Source organism: Phacochoerus africanus, chromosome 15 (genome assembly GCF_016906955.1).
Source record: "Phacochoerus africanus isolate WHEZ1 chromosome 15, ROS_Pafr_v1, whole genome shotgun sequence".
NCBI lineage: Eukaryota > Metazoa > Chordata > Mammalia > Artiodactyla > Suidae > Phacochoerus > Phacochoerus africanus.
The window spans coordinates 111,142,888-111,169,532 of NC_062558.1; the positions used below are offsets into that span (position 1 = coordinate 111,142,888).

Genomic DNA, 26,645 nt, shown 5'->3' on the forward strand with positions numbered 1-26,645 from the left:
GATGGACAAAGAAAGTATAATGAGAAAGTGTTGGGATTAAAATACAGGTTTCTTTTCAGTTTTATAACAATCATTATGAATTGTAAATTAGATGTTTCAATGCACTTTCATGTTCTAAGTTAATATAGTTTATAATCTGTATGAATTAAGTAGTGTTTAAACTATAAATAGCAATTTTATTTCCCCTCAAAACCACTCTTTTAGTAGAACACTGAAGTTTGAAATATACATAGATTAGACTTAGAATTGCACAGTTGGCAGGCGATTTCAAGAATTAAAAAAAAAAAAAAATTCTAGGAAGTTCCTGTTGTAGCTCAGCGGGCTATAAACCCAGTTAGTATCCATGAGGATGCCACTTCAATCCTTGGCCTCACTCAGTGGATTAAGCATCCAGTGTCGCCCTGAGCTGTGGTGTAGGTCACAGATGCGGTTTGGATCCTGCATGGCTGTGACTGTGGTATAGGCCAGCAGTTGCAGCTCCCATTTGATCTCTAGCCTGTGAACTTCCATATGCTGCAGGTGTGGGCTTAAAAGCAAAAGGCAAAAGGCAAAAAAAAAAAAAAATTAAAGGATACGTTGAATTTTTTCCATGTTTACCTTGTCCCAGGCACTGAACTGAGCTCTAGAATGATAAAAAAAATACCTGATATTTATATATTTTTGTGGTTAATCCTAAGTTTATGCAGCTATTCTACTTAATGTGGTTTCTGGGGGCCTGGATAAAATATAACGAAGTAGAGTAGGGACTGAGGGACAAAGAAGAAAATTGAGAATTGAAGGAGAAAAGCAAGTTAGGAAAACCAATCCTTAGGTTGAGTGGTAAGGGGTGGGGTCAAGTTGGCCTGGTAGAGGCAGTGAAGGATATTCAGGGCAGGTGGGGTGGAGGGATGGAGGAGGCAGAAGGAGCAAAGCCCAGGAGGGCAGAAACCATAGAGGTGCGTTGCTGGAACTAAATAAGGGAGGTGAGGAGCAGCAGAAGATGCTGGCTGCATGGGAAGGTCATGGACGGTCACGTGTGCCACGTTTGTGAGGACTTGGACTTTATCCTGCCCAAATGGCTCCTTCCTGGAGATGAGAGAGGCAGCTGTTGTAAGCGAGGCAGAAAAACGATTCAGCATGCATTTCCTTTGTATGTACTACTGTAAGGTCCGGGAGGGCAGGAACACAGCCACTCATAATGTCTGGCTTACAGTAGACATTCAATGAATGTTGAGTGAAAGGATTATAAGCGCTTCAGTGTAGTCGTTATTGTCCTCAATTTATGGGTTTTTGTTTTTTGTTTTTTTTTTCTCACGGGACAAGACAAAGAATCCGGGGCATCGGTTTGAAAGACTGTAGGGGTTTGAGGTGGGAAAACTACCATTCTGGCACGTATGGTTTGTGGACACAAAACAAATTGTGTAGGCATGGATGCACTTCTGTTGCGGACATCCCGAGACCCACCCACCCGAGCCACTCTGTCCTGGAAACGGCCGCGGAGAAAGCATCCAGCAAGAGAACTCGCGCCGCCGAGAGGGCAGCGGCCCCTGGGCACTCTGGCCACATAAAACAGCTCACCTGTGAGCCTACCGCCAGCCCCCTCTAGGCGGAGCCAGGCACGGCGCCCTTCCGGATTGGACGTGCTCGAAATCCTGGGGCGGGCATTAAGGCCGAGCGTTCTAGGGGATTGGTCACTCTGGCGGACGGACGTGCGACCGACGGAGCTGGTTCGCCCGCGGCTCCGGCTGGGTGGAGGGCGGGCACCTCTCGGCGGGTCCCATGTCAGTCATTGGCTCACTGCGGTTTCCTTGGGGACGTGGCGCCGCAGGCGTCTAAGGCCTCCTTCCGGCTGGGTTAGAGGCCCGGGGAAAACCTCTGGACCCTGCAGTGCAGGGTTGAGGGAGACGGCGGGCCGTTCGACCCGTGAGTGTGCGCGCGAGAAGACTGCGGCGCCGGGAGAGGAAGCGGGGACCTCCATCCCCGCCACCTGGCGTCTGTGGGTTCCTCGAGGATGCCGCTGACCCTCTAGAACGCCCTGCCCCCAGGAAACCCGGGTAGGGTCCCTTCGGCCCCAGGAACGAGAGCCGACGGATGTGGAGTGGGAGCCGGGAGAGTGCGTGGGCATCGTGGGTTTCTTGTGGTGGGGGGTGGGGTCTAGTGTCATGGGCACTGCTTGAGGTGAGCCTGAAACCCAGTCAACTCTTCACAGCCTTCAGACTTAGGAAATGCCTGGGACGAGGAGACCACCTTCTCAAGGCAAAAAGAAAAGGAGGTGACAGGCGTTGAGACCACTGAAGGGAGCCCATGGCTAGGTAAGGTTGCACACTTTATCCTCAGGTGGGAGCCATGTGGGGGGTGGCAGTCAAGTAGAGGGGTATTGGCAGATTGTTGCAAGTGAGATTTGCTCTAGGGTTGTGTCTGGACTTTGCAGTCTGGTGATGGATGCAGAGAAAATCTAAGTTGCATTCTTTTGAAGACAGATACTGCAGTAGTTTACAGCCCTAGCCCTAGGGTGACAGGGTGAGTGCTCGCTCCGCTCTGAAAAGTGCATGATTGTAAATTTCTTTCAAATTTCCGCTTGAGTGAGGCTAGGTGCCCCTTAGGGAGATTAAACAGACAAACAAAATATTTCTAATGAACTTTGAAAACAGACTGAGGTCTTCTTGAATCAGTATGGAAAATGAGAGTTCCTGTGTGGTGCGGTGGAAACGTGTACGACTAGGAACCCATGAGGTTGTGGGTTTGATCCCTGGCCTCACTCAGCGGGTTAAGGATCGGTTGTTGCCATGAGCTGTGGTGTAGGTCTCAGACGCAGCCCTGGCGTTGTTGTGGCTGGGGCGTAAGCCAGCAGCTGTAGCTCTGATTTGAACTCTAGCCTGGGAACCGCAGGTGCGACCCTAAAAAGCAAAAAAAAAGGGAAAGTGAACTTTACAGTTGACAGAAGCTTCTGCGAATCAACAGGTATCAAATTGTCAAATGAGCAGTTGTCAAATAGAGTTAAGTGAAGAAAGATACAGAACACTCGGTATGGTGTAAAACCAGAGGAATGGAGATAACACACACGCAGTGTTTTACCATGTATGATATGTATTTATGCTGTGTATACATAAAATATCCCTGGGTAACAGTTGCCTCTGAGAGGGAAATTGTGGGGCTAGGGCACAAGACTCACTTTCTGCTATCAATCTTTTAAACTGTTAGTTTTTTGTTTTTTTTTTTTACCATGTATATATGTCACCTATTGAAATTTTTTTTAATCAATTAAATAAATTTCCTGACTATCCAGGTGTTTTGACAGACTTGGTGGGAATGTTGCAATTTGCTCTGATTCTTCATTCTTATGAGGTTGCACAGAGAGATGGAAGATATTTTCATCAACATAAAGTTCTTTGAAATGCACTTTTAAGTGAGACTGAAAAAAGAGCAGAGAAACCTTTTAAAATTTATATAGTAGAAGCACCATGAACCACATAGGTCCTTTTCTAAAATTTGAAACTAAACAAACATGAAGACTTAGGATGGGCATAAATTTTTTGCCTTTATTAGGAAAGGCTTTATTTTTTAATTTATTATTTATTTATTTTGTCATGGCCACACCTGCAGCATATGGAAGTTCCCATGCCAGAGATTGAATATGAGCCACAGCTGTGATTGGCTCGGCCCAAACCCCAGATCCTTTAACCCACTGGGCTGGAAATTGAACCTGTGTCTCTGCAGGGACCCGAGTCACTGCAGTCAGATTCTTAACCCACTGTGCCACAGTGGGAACTCCAGGAAGGGCTTTAATCTGGCTTAAAAGCCGTTTTTTAGTACTCAGTTGTAGAGATTTTTCTTACTAATGTTTGTCTCATTTCAGGATCAGTTTTTCCTACCTCTGCCCAGCCTCCTGGTACTTCACTGTGCCCACAGTGAGCCCATTTCCTCGTCAGCGGGTGGCATTCCTAGGACTCTTCTTCATATCCTGTCTCCTTTTACTTATGTTATTCATGGACTTTCGACATTGGGGTGCTTCCCTACCACGAGATAGGCAATACGAAAGGTGAGTCAGCTTTCCATCGCCTTTATCATCCTTGGCTGATAAAGTCATCCTGAAGTCATAAATATTTTGATAAGCTGTTTAACACTCCTACCTTTGACTCTTGGGGAATACTGCACCTTTATTAGTAAAACTGCATGCCTCTTATTATAAAGACGATCTTAAGCCCCATTTTGGCAGTGTTAAGTTTTGACTGAGGAGTGCTGTTGCTGCATTTTAACCATGAAAGGCATCTTTCTATTTTCCCATTTCAGTGAGCTGACATGCTGAGTACCTCAATATTTAGGGTTGTTATGTATTCTTGATGAATTGACCCTTTTATCATTATTTTAAAATTATTATTTATTTATTGGCTGTACCTGCAACATGCAGAAGTTCCTGGGGCAGGGGTCAAACCCCAGCCACCGTATTGACAGTGTCGAATCCTTAACCGCTAGGCCACCAGAAAACTCCCCTTTAATCATTATTAAATGACTTTATTTTTTATTACATTCTTTGCTCTGAAATCTACTAGTCTAATATGAATTAGCAGCTTTTTTCTTGTGATTAGTGTTAGCATGATAGATATTTTTCTATTCTTTTGGTTTTGGTGGATTTGTGTCTTTATATTTAAAGTGAGTTTCTTATAGGCAGAGTTTAGTTGAGTCTTTCTTTTTACCCAATCTGACAATGTCTGCCTTTTACTTGACCTGTTCAGACTATTTACATTTATCAGTTATGTTTAGGTTCCAGTCTCTCTTGCTATTTGTTTTCTGTTTGTCACATCTGTTCTTTGTCTTTCCTCTTTTCTTCCTCCTTCTTTTGAACTGAGTACATTTTTTATGATTACATTTATCTCATCTGTTGGCTTTTTATTTTATTTTTTATTTTATTTTTTTATTTTTTTGTCTTTTTGCTATTTCTTTGGGCCGCTCCCACGGCATATGGAGGTTCCCAGGCTAGGGGTCGAATCGGAGCCGTAGCCACTGGCCTACGCCAGAGCCACAGCAACGCAGGATCCGAGCCGCGTCTGCAACCTACACCACAGCTCACGGCAATGCCGGATCCTTAACCCACTGAGCAAGGGCAGGGACCGAACCCGCAACCTCATGGTTCCTAGTCGGATTCGTTAACCACTGCGCCACGATGGGAACTCCATCTGTTGGCTTTTTATATATCACTCTTTTTGTTTTTTCGGTGGTTGCTTTTGGGTTTAGAGCGTAAAGTATTCATCTTTACCTTACACAGTCTACCTTCAGGTAATATTATACCTCTTCACACATAGAGTTTGAGAATCCAACAACGATATACCTTCACTCCTCCCTTTCTTCTTGGCCTTGGTGCTTTTGTTGTTATAACTCTTACTTCTGTATGTTATTTTTGCTTTAAACATTGAATTATTTTTTTAAAATATTTTTTAAAGTGAGAGAAAGAGGCTATATATATTACCATTTCTGGACTGGCATAGTTTTCCTTTTGTCTAATGGACTCCCTTTAACGTTTCTAGTAGTGTGAGTCTGTGGTTGGTAAATTATTTCAACTTTTTTTTGTCTTTTAGGGCCGCACCTGCAGCATATGCAAGTTCCCAGGCTAAAGGTCAAATTGGAGCTGCAGCTGCTGGCCTACACCACAGTCATAGCAATGCCAGATCTGAGGCTCATCTGTGACCTACACCACAGCTCCCAGCAGTGCTGGATCCTTAACCCATTGAGCTAGGCCAGGGATTGAACCCACATCCTCATGGATACTAGTCAGGTTCTTAACCCACTGAGCCACAAAGGGAGTGCCTTCTTTCAACTTTTATATTACTGGAAAAAGTCTTTATTTTACTTTCTATTTAAAAGAAATGTTCACTGAGTATAGAACTCTAGGTTGATTTTTTTTCTTTCTTCCCTTTCATTCCTTATAGATGAAACTTCGCTGTCTTCTAGCTTGTCTTAGAAGTCTGCTATCATTTTTATCTTTGTTCTCTCTGTACATAATGTGTCTTCCTCTGGCTGCTTTTAAGATTTTCTCTTTAACACTGGTTTTAAGCAATTTGATTATGATGTGCCTAGGTATAGTTTTCTTCATGATTCTTATGTTTGTGATTTGTTGATTCTTGGATCTATGGATTTATACTTTTTAACCAAATTTGGAAAAAAATTAACCATTATTTTCTTCAAATATTTTCCTGTCCTCTCCTACTTTTCCTTTGGTGTCTCTAGTGACACATACTGAGCTATGTGACATTTTTTTCACAGTTCACTAATGCTCTATTAATTTTTTTCAGTCTTTTTCTTTTTTTTTTTCTAGAGATTTTATGTGGCTGTGCCTTCCAGTTCATTAGTGTTTTCTTCTGTAGAGTCTAACCTACTGTTAGTTCAATGAGAGCTGAATGCCTTTTTTTCCACAGAAAATACATTTGAATCATTTGATCCAGTCTCATGCCTTACCATTAGAACTATATCAACTAATAGTTCTAATGCATAAAAGACCTATATTCCTTTATAATAGTGATTCATTTTGCTTTTTTTTAAAGATTGGTTTCTGATTATGCTACAAAATGAAATGATGATGTATTGTGTTCATCATCTTCAGCATGATTTTCCCTTTACTGCTACCAGAAAGTATCAGGAGGCTTTGGGCTGCAAGTAACAGTCAAACTGACTTGAATAATAAGAAAGTCCAGGGGTAGAGAGATCACACGTTCAACATCGGCTGTCAGGATAGGAGCCTCTGTCTCAGTTGTCCACATCGTCAGCTCACTAAATGCTTGCATAATAGCAGCTACATGTATCCTCATTCATGTCCTGAAGGAGAGAAGCAGGTATCCCATGCTCTCTTATAAGAAAGAAGACCCTTCCTGGAAACCTCCAGCAACCCTATTCTTGAATCGTTTTTGGTCAGAATTGGGTCACATGCCTTCTCCCTTTAATATTTCTGGGTTGTTCTGTCCCCAGAATTTCTCATTTCCTATTCGCTTTGGTCATTCATTCATTGATTCATTTGACATTTACTGAGCAGTCATTATGTGCTGGGTGATAATAGGAACCAATTCATGAAGACTTTGGTACTTTTTTTTCAAGAAGTTTATATTTTAAAGCTTTCCTCCTCCAGCAGTACAGTTCCTTTGTATTTTTCTCTCTTCTTTTCCAAAGAGGAAACACTTGTTTGGATGACTTGTTTAGATGAGTGTTATCAACAGTTGGTCTTAAGAAGTCTGTTAGTGTTGGCTCAATCCATAACTTGAGTTTTTAAAATGCTAATTGAGATTTTCTTGACATACTTGAGCAGAGTTTCCCAGTGGAACATAGCGTGGTCTAATTATGGAATTCTATATAGGATAATATGGCTAGAGGATAGACACTAGGCAGTGAGTGGTGAGCTTTATGGCTAGAGAGGTAGATCGGGCTGGACCTGTTAAGCCATTTTAGGGGGGTTAGGGCAGGGGGAAGGCTTTGAAAGGGCTTTGAAGAGTGGTATGATCGGAACTGCTTTTTATTAAAGGAAGGTCACTTTGGTGGCATTGTGGAGAATGAATTGGAATACACCAAGAGAAAGATGCTGGTGGCCTAAACTTGAGTGGCAGCAATGATGATGGAGAGAAGTAAGTGCATTTGAGGGATGCACTGGAGGTGGAGTGGTCTGATAGTTCTTACTACCACTAAACTCAAGTGGCCAGACCCAATAAATACTTATGTTGAATTAATTGAAACAAGTTAGCCACCGAGCTAAGGAACACACAGACTGTGCCTGTGTAGTGACTTTAACAAAGCCCTCACATTCTGTAATGCGCCGGCTGAGCGGCCAGCACTCATATAGCCTAGAGCTCCTTGTTCTTTAATGGAATAGGTTATGTGCATATGGCCACAAATAACTTTGTGTCATTAAAATTCACTCACTGCTTCCATGAGTCATTTAGGAAGCAAACATTAGTTGAGAGTTTGCTGTGTGCATGACACCATGCTAGGCACCAGGGTGCAAAGTTGAATAAAACGTGGCCCCTGAACTCACAGAGTTTGTAATCTAGGTAGGGAGGCAGACGTAAAGGAACAACTGTTTCCCTATGACATAATAGTTTAACTATGTAGATTCAGGAACAAAGAAGCAGAAACTGTACATGGTGGAGGATCAGGAACAAAGTGACTAATCAGAAACTGATCAGAGTAGGCTCCTACGTAACCACATTTGATGTCATTCATGTACTAAAGGCTTATGTTCTGTACTGATAGGTAGGGTCTCACAAGGAGCTTGTTTGCATTTATTTTACACACAGTTTCAATTAGCTTGGTTCTTTCTTGTCTCAGAACAGCAGATAAGAGCAAGTTCAAATGGTGGTTGTGGGAAGGGTGTGGTGGTCATTAGATATGGGCACACTGATGACAGTAATTAATAACGTGCTGGCATCTTGACAGTGAGGCAGGAGGGAGGAAAATTATTAAAAGTGGACTCATTAGGAATTCCCTTGTGGTATAGCAGGTTAAGGATCCAACGCTGTCACTGCACCAGATTGGATTGCTGCTGTGGCACAGGCTCAGTCCCTGGCCTCAGGAACTTCATTATGCTCCAGGCACAACCAGAAAAAAGAAGGGGTGGGGGAGAGAAAAACACCTAGGACTGCCTTATCTCCATTTAAAATTTTTCCTCCAGTGATTCCTTTTTTTTGTGGCAGCTGTTACTGTTTAGGCACAAGTAAGCACTAGCTAATGGTAAAATGGTTAAGCGCATAATTAGGAATTGACGAAAACACCTGTCTCTCAAGTTCAACAGCTTATATAACTTCGGATACGTGCTTCTGGTTGTGATTTTTTATTATTTATTTATTTATTTGCTTTTCAGGGCCATACCCATGGCATATGGAGGTTCTCAGGCTAGGGGTCTAATCAGAGCTACAGCTGCCGGCCTATGCCACAGCCACAGCAATGCAGGATCCGAGCCGTCTGCAACCTATGCCACAGCTTACGGCAACACTGGATTCTTAACTCACAGAGTGAGGCCAGGGATCGAACCTACAACCTCATCGTTCCTAGTCAGATTCGGTTTCACTGTGCCATGATGGGAACTCCTGGTTGTGATTTTTTATTGCGTACGTTTAATTTAGTATTTTTTCCAACTTAAATTGTTCCTAATTCACATGATGAAATTGTATCAGTATTTTGTATTGAAAAAACATTTTAATTTGAATTTTTTTTTCAGCCATTGGCGGAATCTAGCATATCACTTCTGAGGTGATATGATATGGCCCAGGATTTTAGAAGCCTTCATGAGGATGTTCTCTCAGTTTCAAAACTGAAGAGTTGTTGTATTTCAAACACATGCCTACATTGTTTGTGGAAGGAGAAAGCAGGAAGTTTACATCAGAACTAGAATTTAGGAAAAGGTAAATTTAGAGATTGAGGGGTATCAGTAAGGGTAGAATCCAGAACTTTTCTTTTTTTTTTTTTTTTTGGCCGTGCCTATCGCATGGAAAAGTTCCTGGGCCAAGGACTGAACCAATGCCACAGTAGTAACCAGAGCCACAGCAGTGATAACACTGGATCCTTAACCTGCAGAGCTGCCAGGAAACTCCCAGAACTGTTTTTTTTGATTTATATTTCTAAAATAAATTTTATTTTTCTTGTTTTGGCCAAGGCATACAGCAGTTTGATATGGGATCTCAGTTCCCAGACCAGGAGTTGAACCGGGGTCAAAGCAGTGAAAGCACCAAATCCTAACTACTAGACCACCAGGGAACTCTCTAAAATTAACTCTTTTTTAAAGAACAGTTTTAGGTTCACAGCTAAATTTTAGGCAAAAAGCACAGAGAGGTTTCCCATATGCCCCTTGCCAACCTACCCCCACAACCTGCACAGCAAAGCTATTTTTTTTTTGTCTTTTTGCCATTTCTTGGGCCACTCCCACGACATATAGGAGGTTCCCAGGCCAGAGGTCGAATCGGAGCTGTAACCACCAGTCTATGCCAGGGCCACAGCAACGCGGGATCCGAGCCGCGTCTGTGACCTACACCACAGCTCATGGCAACGCTGGATCATTAACCCACTGAGCAAGGGCAGGGACCGAACCCGCAACCTCATGGTTCCTAGTCGGATTCGTTAACCACTGTGCCACGACCGGAAGTCCCCAGCAAAGCTTTTTTTAAGAATAATGTTGTTAGACGTGTTTTAGTCAGCTATCTAGCATGTGCCATATAAAATGTGCTTCAGGAACATTGTCAGACTTAATTCATATTTTGCATCCATTTATTCATCTATTCACTTATTCAACAAATATTGTCTACACTGTGGTATCTAATAGGGTAGCCACTACCCACAGTGGCTATTTAAATGGAAATTCATTGAAATTAAATAAACTAAAAATTCATTTCCTTATCTGCCCTAGTCCCATTTCAGGTGTTCATTGGCTGCATAGGGCCAGTAGCTATCCTATTGAACAGTGCAGATAGGGAATATTTCCATATGTCAGAAAGTTCTTCTGGAAAGTGCTAGCCCTGGATGCTGGGTAAAGTGTTAAAATTTATTAATTTTTAGCATAGGGGTACTTTTAGCACATATGTATTGTGTAAGACAAACAGCAAATTGTTCTTACTTAAATGTTCTGCATATTCAGTACATTTCTTTTTCACCTTAATGTTTAATAATATTCACTTTTTGGTAGCCCTGCTACTATCTTTGTTAGTGGGGAAATTTCTGATTGACTTACCGTTCTAAAGAATGTCTTTGGTAGCTGTTAAAAAGTGGTGCCTTCATGTTCCTTTGCCATCTGGAAATAACTGTGAATGCGAGCATCTGTGTGAACAATCACCTTGATACTGGCCTGCCTTAGGAGTTTTAATACTGCTTAAAGCAAGGCAAAAACAGGCATTGCTTATGTATGGTTAGAATAAAAATGATAAACTAGGATATTTAGGTGAAGTTAAGGGTTCTTATGTACAGTGGAACAATTCAGAGATTTTGCTGTTTAAATCGAAGGCATTTATTTGTATTTATTAATTTATTCATCTACTTGTCCTTACTGGTGTTTATAAGCAGAGCTTTAAATTATAAATGTTCCTGACTGCTCTGCTTAATCTTGTTAGGAGATAAGCAGTAACCATACAAGATGCTTTTCTGGGCATGTGTAACTGTCATCAGTCATGTACAGCCACTCTGCCTATAATGTCATTATATTTGGTTTTGAGCCTTGAACGAAGTTGGAATATGATGACATTCAGCAAAGAGCTGGTAGCTCCATGCTGATGGGGGCCACTTTAATGGACTTTGGTGTATTACTGAGTTCTGCTTGAACTCTACAAGTGATATAATTAGTGTTGATTTTGTAAGCTAGGTAATGGTTTGGTCAGTTATTGCTCTAATTCTGTTATGATTTGAGGATAATGGCAGTGAAAAGCCAATGTCCTCCACTTCTGCCTTGGGTGATGTATATGTGGGTGCCTTTCTTTTCACTGACTAAGCAGTGACCAGAAGGAAATTGTGTCTCAAATAGAGAGGGTATGTGTGTGTGAGGTGAGGGTAAGTGCATGTGATGGTGAATCACATCTCTCATGGGATGGTGGGTGGGAGGGATTCCAAAGCCTTGGGACTTTTCTCTTGGGCTTTGGGTCCTCTTTAGGGATTGACTCAATGCAATATCTGCAAAACAGGAGTGTCCAGCCGTGCAAGTAATTGACCATAATGGCTACGGCAAATAACAGGTGAAAACATCCAGGGAAGGACCAGTGATCCAACCTAGACAAAGGAAGGCCTTCGAGTGGTTGAAAATTGTAAGAAGCCTGCTGAGATGATGAGATGTCAAAATTCCACAAAGAAGTGACACGATCACTTCCCAAAAGGAAAATTTGTTCTTCAGATATTCATTTGTATGCAAGATGAGAAATAAGGAGACAGCAACTGACCTAAGATTCACATGGGAAGTATAATATAAATGCCATTTGGTCCTTTCTCCTTGCATACCAGTGTCAGCTGGCTTTTTTGGCCAGTGTACACACGGAGACTTCTAAGAGAAAGTAAAGTTGAGTTGTGTCCAGATTAGAGCTATAAAGTTGCTATCTTGACAGGAACCAAAGAGGATGACAGAATGCTTTGGAAATCCATTGAAAGTTGCTAAGAAGGAGAGCAGTTCATTTTGAGTATAGCTATGCAAAGACACAAAGTTATTAACAAACTGATAGCTGCATATTGTGAGCTGTAGGACCAAACCAGTCAGTATTGAATTGATACATATCAGAGAAATGTGAGGCACATTGTGACAATATCGAGGTGTGCAGATAAGGTACTTACTCTTGAGGACCTGATAGTCTAAATGGAGAGGTGGAGCAAATGAATAGGAAAGAAGTCTTAGGGCTCATACTGAAATATAAACAAACTGCTTAAAGAGAATAATGACTCTCCACATCTTAGAACAGAAGGAGTCCTCCTCTTCAGATCATTGTGGATATTACAAGAGTCAGCACTGGTTTGTTTGTTTTGTTTTGTTTTTGCTTTTTAGAACCACCCTTGTGGCATGTGGAAGCTCCCAGGCTAGGGGCTGAATCTGAGCTACAGCTGCCAGCCTGAGGCACAGCCACAGCAACGCCGGATCCAAGCCACGTCTTCCACCTACACCACAGCTCACGGCAACACCAGATCCTTAACCCACTGAGTGAGGCCAGGGATCGAACCCACATCCTCATGAATCCTAGTCGGGTTTGCCAACCGCTGAGCCATGAAGGGAACTCCCAAGAGTCAGTCAGCATTGTTGCGTGGAGGCTTCTTAAGAACTGGGAAGCAATGTCAAAGAAGGGAAAGGGGAAGAAATAGAGAAGCACATGGATGTTAGACAGAAGGTCCCATTAGAGTAATGGTTCTCAATGTGTTCACTCACCCTTTCAGGGGGTCTGTGAGGCTAAAACTATTAATACAAAAATGTTGCTTGCCCTTTTTAAAACTTGAGTTAAAAATATATAACACAAGTTATCACCTTTACCATTTTTAAGTGTATAGTTCAGTAGTGTTAAGTAAATTCACATTGTTACACAACCAATCTCCAGAACTTTTTCATTCAGCAAATCGAAAATTTGTACCCATTAGACAACCCCTAATTTTTTCCCTCCCCCCAGCCCCTGACAATCACTATTCCATTTTCTTTTTCTATGAATTTGCTTACTTTACATACCTTATGTAAGTGGAATTATATAGTATGTGTCTTTTGTGACTGGCTTATCTCTTTTAGCATAATGTCTTCAAAGTTCATTCATGTTGTAAAGGCTGAATCATAGTCCATTGTATGTATATACCACATTTTGTTAATCCATTCATCTGATGTGGCCATTCAAGTCGCTTCTACCTCTAAGCCGTATTATTTGCTCTTTTCACTGAATTGGCATTTACAGTAATGCAAAACCAATGGTGGTGAAAACTGCTGGTTCCTTAGCACAAATCAAGATGGAGCATCACACTGTCCTAGCAGTTATGGTAGTCTTTATTGTCGCCCAATTCAATAGGAAGATATTCTTAGTTCCATTTAAGAATATCTTTTTAATACTCTGTGTGGCAAAATGGGAAATACACATTAAGCATTTCTGTTGCATACTGAAGTTGTCTCAAGGAAAAGCACTTAGGCAGTGATTTGAACTGTGAGCTGAACCCAGTTGCTTTTATCATGGAATACTATTTTCACTTGAGAGAATAACTGTCAGAAAAACTACGGATTTCAGACCTGGGTATTTCTTTTTTTCTTGTCTTTTTAGGGCCACACCTGCCACATGTGGAAGTTCCCAGGCTAGGGGTCGAATTGGAGCTGTAGCTGCCAGCCTACACCACAGCCACAGCAACATGGGATCCTTAACCTACTGAGCAAGACCAAGGATTAAACCCCGCATCCTCATGGATCCTAGTAGGGTTTGTTACCACTGAGCCACGATGGGAGCTCCAAACCTGGATATTTCATAGACATTTTCTTGAAAATGAAAGAAGTATAAACCTACCACTTTAAGGAAAACAGCTGTCAATATTTATTGCCAGAGATAAAATTTGAGCTTTTAGGTGAAAATTAAAAGTTCAGAAAATTTGTAACTGCCACTGTGAGTTTGATAGCATCCCAGTACTTAAAAGACATCTATCTATCTATTTATTTATTTATTTATTTTTATTGAAGTATAGTTGATTTACAGTGTTGCATTAGTTTCTGGTGTACAGCCGAGTGATTCAGATACATATGTGTATGTGCATTTTTATAGATATATAGATATAGATATGTATCAGTGATCAGATATATATATTTTTTTCCATTATGGTTTATTACAGGATATTGAATATAGTTCCCTGTGCTATACAGCAGGACCTTGTTGTTTATTTTATATGTAGTAATTTGAATCTGCTAATCCTAGTCTCCTAATTTATCCCTCCCTGACACACTTTCCCTTTGGTAACTGTAAGTTTGTTTTCTGTGAGTCTGCTTCTTTTTCATAAATGAGTTTGCTTGTGTTATATTTTAGATTCCACACATAAGTGATGTCATATGGTATTTGTCTCTGACTTCACTTAGTATGATAATCTCTAGGTCTATCCATGTTATTGCAAATGGCATGATTTCATTCTTTTTTAATTGCTGAGTAGTAAAAGACCTCTTGATTACTAAGATTAGTAATGATGTTAATAAATGGGTGGTTTTTGGTAGAATGAAATATGTCAAAATTGAAGATTTGCATAGCCAAATGAACCAATATTTTCCAATTTATGATGTGACAACATCATGCATGGGTAAAAGTAATTCAAAGTGAAAGACAGACCAGAGACTTTTTTTTTTTTCTTTTTACAGCCACAACTGTGGCTAGGGGTTGAATCAGAGCTGCACCTGCAGGCCTACACCACAGCCATGGCCAGATCTGAGCTACATCTGCCACCTACACTGCAGCTGTTGCAATGCTGGATCCTTTACCCACTGAGTGAGGCCAGGCATTGAACCTATATCCTCATGGACACCAGGCAAGTTCTTAACCTGCTGAGCCACAACAGAAACAGAGATTTAAATGTTAGACTATGAAAAGTTCCTACATAGGGTTTAGATACCACATTGCAACTAATCTTTAAGAAATGCCGCTTGTTGGTTTTTAGTGTAGTATCAAAGAGGAATATCTATAATGATCTAAAAATGCTATTAAAGTATTCTTCCCTTTTCCAACATGTTTAGTGAAGCTGGGTTTTCTTCATATACTTCAATCAAAACAACATATCCTAGCAGATTGAGTACAGAAGCAAATATAGGCGTTCCCATCATGGTGCAGCGGAAACAATCTGACTGGGAACCATGAGGTTGCAGGTTTGATCTCTGGCCTTGCTCTTGGGTTAAGGATCTGGCGTTGCCGTGAGCTGTGGTGTAGGTTGAAGACACAGCTTGGATCTCGCGTTGCTGTGGCTGTGGTGTAGGCCGGTGGCAACAGCTCCGATTAGACCCCTAGCCTGGGAACCTCCATATGCCGCAGACGTGGTCCTGAAAAGACAAAAGACAAAAATACAAGACAAAACAAACAGAAGCAAATATAAGAATCTAGCTGTTTTCTAATCCAGACACTATAAAGAGATTTGCTAAACTATAAAATACCAGTCTTGGAGTTCCTGTTGTGGCTTAGCAGTAATGAACCTGACTAGTGTCCATGAGAATGCGGATTCAATCCCTACCTCTGCTCAGTGTTAAGGATCCAGTGTTGCCATGAGCTGTGGTGTAGGTCACAGATGCAACTTGGATCCCTCGTTGCTGTTGCTGTGGTATAGGCCGGCAGCTACAGCTCCGATTCAACCCCTAGCCATGTGTTGTGGGTACGGCCCTAAAAAGAAAAAAAATTTTTAAATAGATAAATAAAACACTAGTCTTATAACTTTTTTTGTTTTAGAAGCGTAGTGATTTTTCATAAACTATGTTAATATCTAATCAGTTTGTCATTGTATCTAAATTAATACATATTAATTTTTTTCTGTTTTATTTTCTAAAATGGTAAATATTAGATGTAACACATGTACACAAAAGCTTTTTAGGGTATAGTAAATTTTAAGATTATAAAGGGGGAGTTCCCGTCGTGGCGCAGTGGTTAACGAATCCGACTAGGAACCATGAGGTTGCGGGTTCGGTCCCTGCCCTTGCTCAGTGGGTTAACGATCCGGCATTGCCGTGAGCTGTGGTGTAGGTTGCAGATGCAGCTCGGATCCCGCGTTGCTGTGGCTCTGGCGTAGGCCAGTGGCTACAGCTCCGATTCAACCCCTAGCCTGGGAACTTCCATATGCCGCGGGAGCGGCCCAAGAAATAGCAACAACAACAACAACAACAAAAAGATTATAAAGGGGTTGTAAGCCCCAAAAGTTTGAGAACCAATGTAGTGGGAAAAGTTTTTCATTAAGCAGGAGAGAATGGGATCCAGAATCTTTTCGAAGAGAAGTAGAAGGGGTGGTTCTCAGTGAAGGAAACCAGATAAAAATCTGTGATTGCTGATGAGAAATGAAAAGCCACTTTGGGCTGGAGATACATTAACTTGCCTATTTCTTTTTTATCTGTTTGCACCTAGGCATCTGCTTAGCTTTCATGTGATAGAAGTGAGCTGTTATATAAGTTGATTGGTGGATTATGAGCCCATGTTTGCGAGTAATTTGATTAGAATGGGAAGAAGGTTCGTGGTGAAATGGAATCTTTAGGGCTATAAACTTTTCAGCATGTAACAGATTTTTACCACCTGCCTCATTTCCCACAGCTCACTCTCATATCAGATCCAGAAAAAGGCTCCACCTGACCCTATCCTAGGCAATAATTTACAGCATTCTTTTGAAGCTTAGGTGTAAATCCTTTCTTTTTAAAGTAATACATTTTGCATTATAGAATAGGAAAGGTACTCAGCTCCACTTTTTGGTTTCAGAACTATTTCTACATGTTCTTCTTTTCACCAGGTTTGCTTTTCTGTCCAAAAGGAGGACCTTTGTTTGTGGTCTGTGTAGCAATATGAAATCACCAGTAAACACAGGCTAGATGGTTCTGAGGGGTATGACACATGACTGGCTGTTCTGACCAGAGGTGGATTTACTTTGAAGTTAACGTTACAATTCAAGGCCCCTCACTTGCAGGCGCCTCTTTTGTATTGGAAATGCTGACTCTTTTGTTTAAAAGACTGCTTTCCCTGTTATACTAGTTTCAGGCTTCACAAAACCTAGTTCTGAGGGGTTCTAACGTCAGGGCCTTGGGGATCTGGGAGTTCACTCTAAAGCCAATGTTGGATGAGTAGGGCAGAGATCATATAAGGAGAAGGGAGTATTATAGCCCTAATACTTGAGAAGATTGAGTCATTGCTTTCAGGGCATTTATTTCAATTGTTAGCTCAACCTATAGTAATACTTATTCAAATGTAAAAGAATTTAGAAGACCAAATTTTAGCTTGTCTATCATACATTGCATATTAGCACCAAGAAAAAGCTCTCCTTTTTGTGTGTGTGATAAGCTAAAAGCTATTTTCACTGGGCTCCTCTTCAAGAGAAGCCTTTGAAGAGGAGTCATCAGAGATGTTTGTGCTTTTCGGACCCTCAGACTCTGAGGGAACTTTAGTATTTATTAAAGCCTCCCCACTCAGAAGCATTTTACCAACTTTTAGCTTTCTTTTTTTCCTGGACATTTCAACCCTTTTCTCCAGAGAGTCTTCTACTAACTGCTCTGGCAGTAGTTATAGGGTAACAGCACTGTGCTAACTGCTCAACACACACTGCCTCTGAAAGTAGAGACTCCTAACCATCCTTATTTCAGAGATGAGGAAACAGCCTGAGAGAATTGAGTAATTTTCTGAAGGTCACATAGCATAGAAAGTGCCAGGGCTAGGACTCAAACCTTGGGGTTTTGATGCTAACATCTTTGATGTTCCATCTTCTTGCTGTCAGCCAGGTATCTTGGAATGAGACTCTGAGAAAATCTCAACACAAACTACTAATGTCCTAGAGCCTAGAAGCTTTTTCAAAAAGTGTAATGTTTTATTTTTTAAATTTGGTGTGGGGTAAACTGGCATTGTTTTATTGTTATTCTTTATATTCTGTACCTTATTTTCTAAATATTCTCTCTCTCGCTCTCGCTCTCTTTTTTTTTTTTTTGGTCTTTTTAGGGGCGCATCTGTGGTATATGGAGGTTGTCAGGTTAGGGGTCAAATTGGAGCTGCAGCTGCCGGCCTACGCCACAGCCACAGCAACGTGAGATCCCAGCTGTGTCTGCAATCTACACCACAGCTCACAGCAACGCCAGATCCTTAACCCACTGATCGAGGCCAGGGATCGAACCTGTGTCCTCACGGATGCCAGTCAGATTTGTTAACTGCCATGACAGGAACTCCGTAATTAAGAAAAAATTTTTACGATTGTACCCATGGCATGTGGAAGTTCCTAGGCCAGGGATTGAATCCAAGCTGCACCTGGGGCCTTCCCCATAGCTGCAGCAATGCTGGATCCTTTAACCCACTGCACTGGGTCAAGGGTCTAACCTGTGCTTCTGCAGCAACCCAAGCTGCTGCAGTTGATTCTTAACCCCATGCCACAGCGGGAACTCCTAAACATTCTTTTTTTATAATTGCAAAATAAAGAATTGTTGTATTTATGGAATATATATATATACATTTTTTTTCTATCTTTTTGCTTTTTCTAGGGTCGCTCCCGCGGCATATGGAGGTTCCCAGGCTAGGGGTCGAATCAGAGCTGTAGCCACCTGCCTACTCCAGAGCCACAGCAACTCGGGATCCGAGCCGCGTCTGCGACCTACACCACAGCTCACAGCAACGCTGGATCGTTAACCCACTGAGCAAGGCCAGGGATCGAACCTGCAACCTCATGGTTCCTAGTCGGATTCGTTAACCACTGCGCCATGACGGGAACTCCTGGAATATATTTTTTATTAATGCAATTCTAGCCATATAAAGTGTGAAATGAAAAGCCCATAAATACCACCACCCAGAAACACATTAAATGATAATCATTCCTCAGTATTCTTTGTTTATATATAGAAAGATAGATAATAGCAAAGAAATTATTAGGATTGTTTTAGTTATCTAGTGTACAATAGCAAATGCCCCCTCAATTCATTTATTTACTTTTAAATTTAATTTTATTGGTGTATAGTTTTTGTTTGTTTGTTTTTGCTTTTTGGTGCTGCACCTGTGACATATGGAGGTTCCCAGGCTTGGGGTAGAAGCAGAGCTATAGCTGCCAGCCTACTCCCCTGCCACAACAACGCCAGATTCAAGCAGCGTCTGCTACCTACACCACAGCTCACGGCAACACCAGATCCTTAACTCAATGAGCGAGGCCAGGGATCAAACCCACAACCTCATGGTTCCTAGTTGGATTCGTTTCTGCTGTGCCATGACAGGAACTCCCTTGTTGGCATGTAGTTGACTTACAATGTTGTATTAGTTTCAGGTGTACAGCAAGTGTACATGTAAATATACCCATTCTTTTTTTCCCATATAGGTTATTACAAACTATTGAGTAGATTTTCCTGTGTTCTACGTAGGTTCTTGTAATCATCTATTTTATACAGTAGAGTGCATGTGTTATTCCCACCCTCCCATTTCTTCCCTCTCCCCAGCAGTTTCACCTATAGTAACCAAAAGATTGGCTTTGAAATCTATGAGTTTCTGTTATATAACTAAGTTCTTTTGTATCATTTTTATTAGATTCCACATATAAGTCATATCATGATATTTGTCTTTGTCTGACCACTCAGGATGATAAGCTCTAGGTCCATCCATGTTGCTGCAAGTGGCATTTCATTCTTTTTTATGGCTGAGTAATATTCCGTTGCATATATGTACCACATCTTCTTTATCCATTCCTCTGTCAGTGGACATTTAGGTTGCTTCCATGTCTTGCAAACAGTCCCCCAATTTAGTGGCTCATTGTTTACTCAGGCCTATAAGCCCTTTAATGCTTGATACAAGATTTGCTACCCTAACCAGTTTGAGTACTGTCTCCTAACTAGGAGGAGTCTTTTAGTTACCTAATTTCAGTGTAAACCAGCTGTTGCCTCATATACATCCATAAATATGGTCAACATTGTTTCATTCCTTTGTGGGGATGTGTCGTCCCATGTGCCTGGCACATGTAGGTACTTAATGAAAACTTATGAACAAATGGATTAAGTGGTGATGCTGTTCATGGACGAGGCTGCTTAATACTAGTTTCTCTTTTTGCCTGATTTAGATATTTGGCTCGAGTAGGGGATCTTGAAGCTACTGACACTGAAGATCCAAATCTAAATTATGGACTTGTTGTGGACTGTGGCAGCAGTGGCTCCCGGATTTTTGTTTATTTCTGGCCAAGACATAATGGGAACCCCCATGACTTGTTGGACATCAAACAGATGAGAGACCACAACAGCCAACCAGTGGTTAAAAAAATCAAGCCAGGTACTAACTGGAACTTATTTCATGGTCCATCTCTATTATCTGCTACAGAAATGAGAGAAGAGGGAAAAAGAAAGCCACCTTTTTCTTCTTGAGATTCTTGGTAGTGGGCGGGATATCTCATTTATTGGAGCCCTGCTCCTATAAAGAAATAAATGTTTAGAACCTTAAACAGAACCTTATGAGATAGCAGTCTTTGGAGTCTAGGCGATCTGCTTTTTAAAGAAAGTATTTTATCTTACTTAAGGAATCTCTGCAATGGCAGACACCCCAGAACATTCCAGCGATTACCTTCGTCCTCTTCTGAGCTTCGCTGCTGCCCATGTGCCTGTGAGGAAGCACAAGGAGACCCCACTGTACATTCTCTGCACAGCAGGCATGAGGCTCCTCCCCGAGAGGTGAGATGCAGGAGAATGGGTGACACAGGAGTTGAAAGTCCAGTTCCACGCATACTTCTCTGTGGTTCTCTGGTCTGAAGGTGGGATGTGGGTACATCACACAGAATCAACAGGTGGCACTAAAAGACTCCTTGCTCAAAAAAGAGCAGAGCAACTCCTACACCCTGTTATTTCACAATCTCTTGTTCACACCTTCATGTCATTTGCTTAATTGGGATCACTGTCTATTTTAAATGGCCGTAGAGATCCTTAGTTTTGATTGCAGCTTGGGAGCAGTGATGATGGTGATAAATTTGGATCATGAGGCATCTAGAGGGGGAGTATGATTTCTGAAGGGTAGTAGGAGGGTCACCTGAGGGACTGGGTACCTGGGGGCTAGTAGGCTGGCTCTGGTAGGAATGGGGCTTTCTCTGTAACTTGCCTGGGATCCCTGGGGATAGTTGGTGCTATTTGCAAAGCTCCTTCTCCATTGCTTTAGACTGGTTTTTTCACCTCCCACCAGTCAAGTCTTTTCAACTTGACCTTGTCAGTTTCTTTTTTCTTTTTTTCTTTTCATGTTATTTTATTTTCCTTTTTTTTTTTCTTTTCTAGGGCTGCTTCCCGTGGCATGTGGAGGTTCCCAGGCTAGGGGTCTAATCGGAGCTGTTGCTGCCAGCCTACGCCACAGCCACAGCAACGCAGGATCCGAGCTGTGTCTGCAACCTATACCATAGGTCATGGCAACACCGTATCCTCAACCCTCTGAGCAAGGCCAGGGATCAAACCCGCAACATCATGGTTCCTAGTCGGATTCGTTAACCACTGTGCCACAGCGAGAACTCTGATCTTGTCAGTTTAGCCTGGCTTCTTGCCATCTCATCTTCCTTCATTGAAAGAGGAGGGGGAGGAAGAGGCAGCAGCTATGCTTAGGTCAGACCCCTCCTTGTTTGTGATTTCTTCCCTTTGACACCTCCTGGACCCCACCGGACTTATTATGGTCATGGAATGGGAATGCAGTCCCTTAACTTTAGCATCCATCTTCCTGGAATGTTCACAGTCTCATAGTTATTAGGTATTTTTTTATTAGCTTCAATATTTTTTCTTGGTAAATAGCAATTCCCTTTCCCACAAAGTTTCCTTTTATATACTTGGCCAACAGCAACAAAAATCTCTGTGGTATGTGTAGGACTTCATTTTGCTTGTGCCAAACATTCCAGCCAATATAATGTATGTCAACATTTCTTTCAGAAGACTTCTTTCCTTCTATTCAGACATGGAGTTACTGGTTTACTCCCTGGTTTTCTGTTGAGAAGCAGATTATTTTATGTAGCTGTTTGTCACCCTGAGAGGCCTTCTAGCTCCTTATTTTTCCATATATCTTGCTCTTTAAAAATTTTTTTTGGTTTGGAGTTCCCATCGTGGCACAGCGGAAATGAATCCGACTAGGAACCATGAGGTTGCAGGTTCAATCCCTGGCCTGGCTCAGTGGGTTAAGTATATGGCGTTGCCATGAGCTGTGGTATATATAGGTCGCAGATGCAGCTGGGATCCTGCGTTGCTGTGGCTCTGGCATAGGCCAGTGACTACAGCTCCGTTTAGACCCCTAGCATGGGAACCTCCCTATGCTGTGGGTGTGATGATAAAAAAAAAATACATAAATATTTTCTTTGTTTTTACTTACTTTTAAAACTAAAATGTTATTGCTAGAACCTTACATCATTAAAGGAAATATTAAAAGTAAAGCAAACAGGGAGTTCCCGGTTGGCCTAGCAGTTAAGGATCTGACATTGTCATGCTGTGGCTCAGGCCACTGCTGTGATGCAAGTTCAGTCCCTGGCCTGGGAACTTCTGCATGCTGAGGGTGCACCTCCACCCACCTCCACCTCCCCAAAAACGTAAAGGAAAGAAAAAAGTTATAATTCTACCATCCTATCAAAATTGCTTCATTTTGTCATGTTCCCTTCTCTCTGTACATCTGTGTAATTTCTCCAAAATTGTAATCATACCACACATACAATTTCAAATTTTTGTTTTTGGCATAAGTAATACATCATTCAAAATTTTAGAAACCCTGAGAAGAGTGTATGGATGACACAGGTGGTGCCACATCACAGGGTTGTGAGTGGACTGAGGCCTCAAAGACAAGGAGCAGGGGGTGGAGGACCAGAGAAAAAGCTGACTCGGAGGTCAAAAAGGGCAAAGCCAACCAGCAGGCTCTCGTGTGTCTGGAGCAAAGGAGAGGATTGCCTCATCTCCTGGCACTGCCCAGCCTTGCCTCTGTATTCAAAGAAGTTTCTATTTAAACAAAACCAACTCTGTAGCTCCATCTCATTTTCTAAGGTGTTTGCTGTCAGTGTGGAAGCTCTGAATATTAGTATTTATTTCATCTTAATTTTTAAAGAACTTGGCCTTTTCTTTTAACTTATTTTCTGATCACCGCTTTTAATAAAGGCTAGATCTATCTTGGGCTTATGAAATCACTGCTACCTCTAAGGCAGCTGTAATTGTTGAAATAAGTGTAACTATCACTGCAAGAACCTGTTCTGTATAATTAATGCTTTGTTCATTTATTAGCACTTATGAGCAATATTCAAAATGGGTTTGAATCACCTGGGCTGAATTTTGAATTTATGAGTACTAGGTTTTATTTCTTTGCCAAAGGTGTGGACTACCAGAATTTGTTCCACTTCCTTTTTATTTTGTAGTGGAAATACCTTTAAAGAATTATACTGAGGTGTCTCCATTTTGAATCTGACTGCAGAGGCTCAGGTTGCCGTGCAGGTGCAGGTTTGATCCCAGCCCAGAACAGTGGGTTAAAGGATCTGACAATTCAGATTCGATCTCTGGCCTGGCCATTAAAAAAAAAAAAAAAAATTGCAAAGTGATATTTAAGAAAAGAAACTTTACTATGAGAAATTTGAAATGTATGTAAAAGTAAAAAGAATAATATAATGAACCCCCATCTACTTACCACCCAGCTTCAACAGCTGTCATTGTTTTGCCATGAAGTTTTTTTACTAAACAATAATGAATTTTTTTTTTTCCTGTCTTTTTAGGGCCACACCTATGGCATATGGAGGTTCCCAGGCTATGGGTCGAATCAGAGCTGTAGCTGCTGATCTATGCCACAGCAACACGGGATCCGAGCCGTGTCTGCAACGAACACCACAGCTCACAGCAACGCTGGATCCTTAACCCACTGAGCAAGGCCAGGGATTGAACCTGTGTCCTCATGGATGCTAGTCAGATTCGTTTCTGCTGAACCATGGCAGAAACTCCAACAATAATGAATTTTAAAAAGACAAAATTCTGTCCTATCCTGTGCAATATATGAAGTGTTTTGTTTTTTAACATAAATCGAGATCATATTAAATGTACTATTTTGTAACCTATTAAAACTCAAAATATGTTGGACATCTTTTCATGTCAGTACACATAGATATTAACTGACCTCATTTCTTTTAACATTTGTATGGTTTACATGGTATGAATATACCATAAATTACCTTACTGGTGTCTACTGGTATACCTTTAGGTAATTTCCAGATTTTCATTGTTATAAATAATGCTGTAGTATTCTTATTGCTTTTTAGCTCAGTTGATTTCCTTGCAATAAATGTTGAAAAATGTAACAGCCAGGTCAAAGGTTAAGCACACGAAAATTTTCGATACATAGTCCTGGATTGCCCATTGTTAGGTTGTTTCAGTAATTTACATTCCAAACAGCAGTGTGTGTTGGTGCCCCTTCTTCCATGTCATCACCAAAGCCAGCAGGCCCCCTTCCGTGGGTAGTTTAGAAGCATATCCAATAAGGAGGGCAAAACAGCAACTCTCATTCCCCATAACAAATTCTTATCATAAGAATTTAATATGTAGGAGTTCCCGTCATGGCTCAGCGGTCAATGAACCCAACTGGTAGCCCTAAGGACGTGGGTTTGATCCCTGGCCTTGCTCAGGGGGTTAAGGATCCTGCATTGCCATGAGCTGTGGTGTAGGCTGAAGACCACCAGATCCCGAGTTGCTGTGGCTGTGGTGTAGGCCGGCAGCTACAGTTCCAATTCGACCCCTAGCCTGGGAACCTCTATATGCTGCAGGTACGGTCCTAAAAAGAAAAAAAAATTGAGTATTTATAACAATAAGCTTTTTCAGAAGCTATATTTGACATTATATTGGAAAATTACTACTTTAAATGCAATTTTCATTTTCAGGCGCTAAGAGCATTCTTCATCGTCATGATGGCAACTAGTATAACCAGTAAAATATATTTGTAATCAGTAGTTTCAAGCTTTGTTTCTTTGTTTTTCTTTACCTGATAATAGCAATAACGTAAAACTTTAGAGGACAAAACAGCCCTGTGGATACTAAGCTTCAAATGTTATCCCCAAATTATGACCCAAAGGTTTTGATCTGTTCTGGGTTTTTCAAATAGTAAAATTTTTATGAAGAAAAAACAAATCAGCCCTTGAAAATATAGAAATAAGGAGATTTAAAAGTTCATTGTTAGTTTATGGAAAGGATCATGTCAACACTTGTGGAATAATAATGCTTATGTGGTGATGTGAGACATTGTTTCTGAATTGCCTAAGATCTGCCCATGAGATTGTATCTTTGATTTAACAGCCTCATTTCATAGTAGTTAGGAACAACATAATTACATCTGTCTTATAGGTTATGAAACTGTGCTTTCAGTTTCCTGTATCTTATCCATATTTAGCCTCTGAGAGGCGTAGAACCATAGACTCATCTTTTAATATTATTTGAATTGTAACATTATATAAAGGAGAAGTTCCTGCTGTGGTGCAGTGGGTTAAAGGATCTGGTGTAGGTCATAGCTGCAGCTGGGATGGATTCAGTCCCTGGCCTGGGAACTTTCCCATGCCACAGATGTAGCCATTAAAACAAACAAACAATAACATATAAAGGAAAAGGTACTTTTACCATGTTGCTTTGTATGAAGGAAGCTATGCTTTTGAGTAATTTTAAACTTTTGAAATCAAAGAGGGTACCAAACACAAACAGGGATCCAGTGGATTGGGTACGTGAACAGTGAATGCTAACAAGGCTAAGTAGAAGTCAAACTGCGTCTGTTTGTGAGAAGAGAGTTTAACCAGTAACTTTTAGGTTTTTTGTTCTGTCTTACAGGAAGCAGTTGGCTATCTTGGCTGATCTAGTGAAAGATTTACCTCTGGAGTTTGACTTCCTCTTTTCTCAGTCTCAGGCAGAAGTGATCTCTGGAAAGCAGGAAGGTACTGGGCCTTGAGGTTTAAAAGCTTGTATTTTGGGTTTGTGGTGCTGGGGTGGAGTTGAATGCATGTTCTCCTATAGTCCAAATGCAGCCTGTGTAATGAATTGTTTCCAGTTCTTGACAAAGAAAATCTTTTATGTCTTTTAGGTGCAGTTCACATAAAGGAAAAGATTCACCATTTTCTTTTTCTTTCCTTTTTTTTTTTTGACTTTTCTGGGGCTGCACCCATGGCATATGGAGGTTCCCAGGCTAGGGGTCTAATCAGAGCTGTAGCTGCCTGCCACAGCCACACAGGATCCGAGCCACATCTGCAACCTACACCACAGCCCAGGGCAACACTGGACCTCTAACCTACTGAGTGAGGCCAGGGATTGAACCCGCAACCTCATGATTCCTAGTCGGATTCATTAACCACTGAGCCATGATGGGAATTCCAGATTCACCATTTTCAATCTCAGTGTTGCATTTTTCCAACTGAAAATTTCCGTTTGGTTTTATTCTACTTTTTTGCTAAGACTTTTCTATCTTTCTAGTCATTGTAAGACTGTTCTTATTTCCTAGTTGGGTAGCTGCTTTAATATCTTTATTTGATAATAACAACACTTGAGTCATCTCAGGGTTGGCATCTTTTTTTCCCCTTATGGGTTGAGATTTGCT

The 26,645-nt window shown here is 41.3% G+C and overlaps 1 protein-coding gene across 6 annotated transcripts in view; it reads left to right on the top strand.

Annotated features, from left to right (window-relative positions):
- ENTPD7 (ectonucleoside triphosphate diphosphohydrolase 7) overlaps window positions 1-26,645 on the top strand; it is a 69,714-nt gene that overhangs the window by 20,141 nt on the left and 22,928 nt on the right. Inside the window, exons 1-6 of one of the 6 annotated variants that reach the window (XM_047762277.1) lie at window positions 1,407-2,033; window positions 2,189-2,291; window positions 3,836-4,018; window positions 20,164-20,369; window positions 20,614-20,764; window positions 25,886-25,989. In XM_047762277.1, coding sequence (XP_047618233.1) covers window positions 2,284-2,291; window positions 3,836-4,018; window positions 20,164-20,369; window positions 20,614-20,764; window positions 25,886-25,989 — 652 coding nt within the window. In that variant the 5' untranslated portion in view covers window positions 1,407-2,033; window positions 2,189-2,283. Of the gene's footprint in view, window positions 1-1,406; window positions 2,034-2,188; window positions 2,292-3,835; window positions 4,019-20,163; window positions 20,370-20,613; window positions 20,765-25,885; window positions 25,990-26,645 lie in introns of those variants that run through there. The other 5 variants (XM_047762272.1, XM_047762271.1, XM_047762273.1 and 2 more) reach the window with 5 other exon arrangements.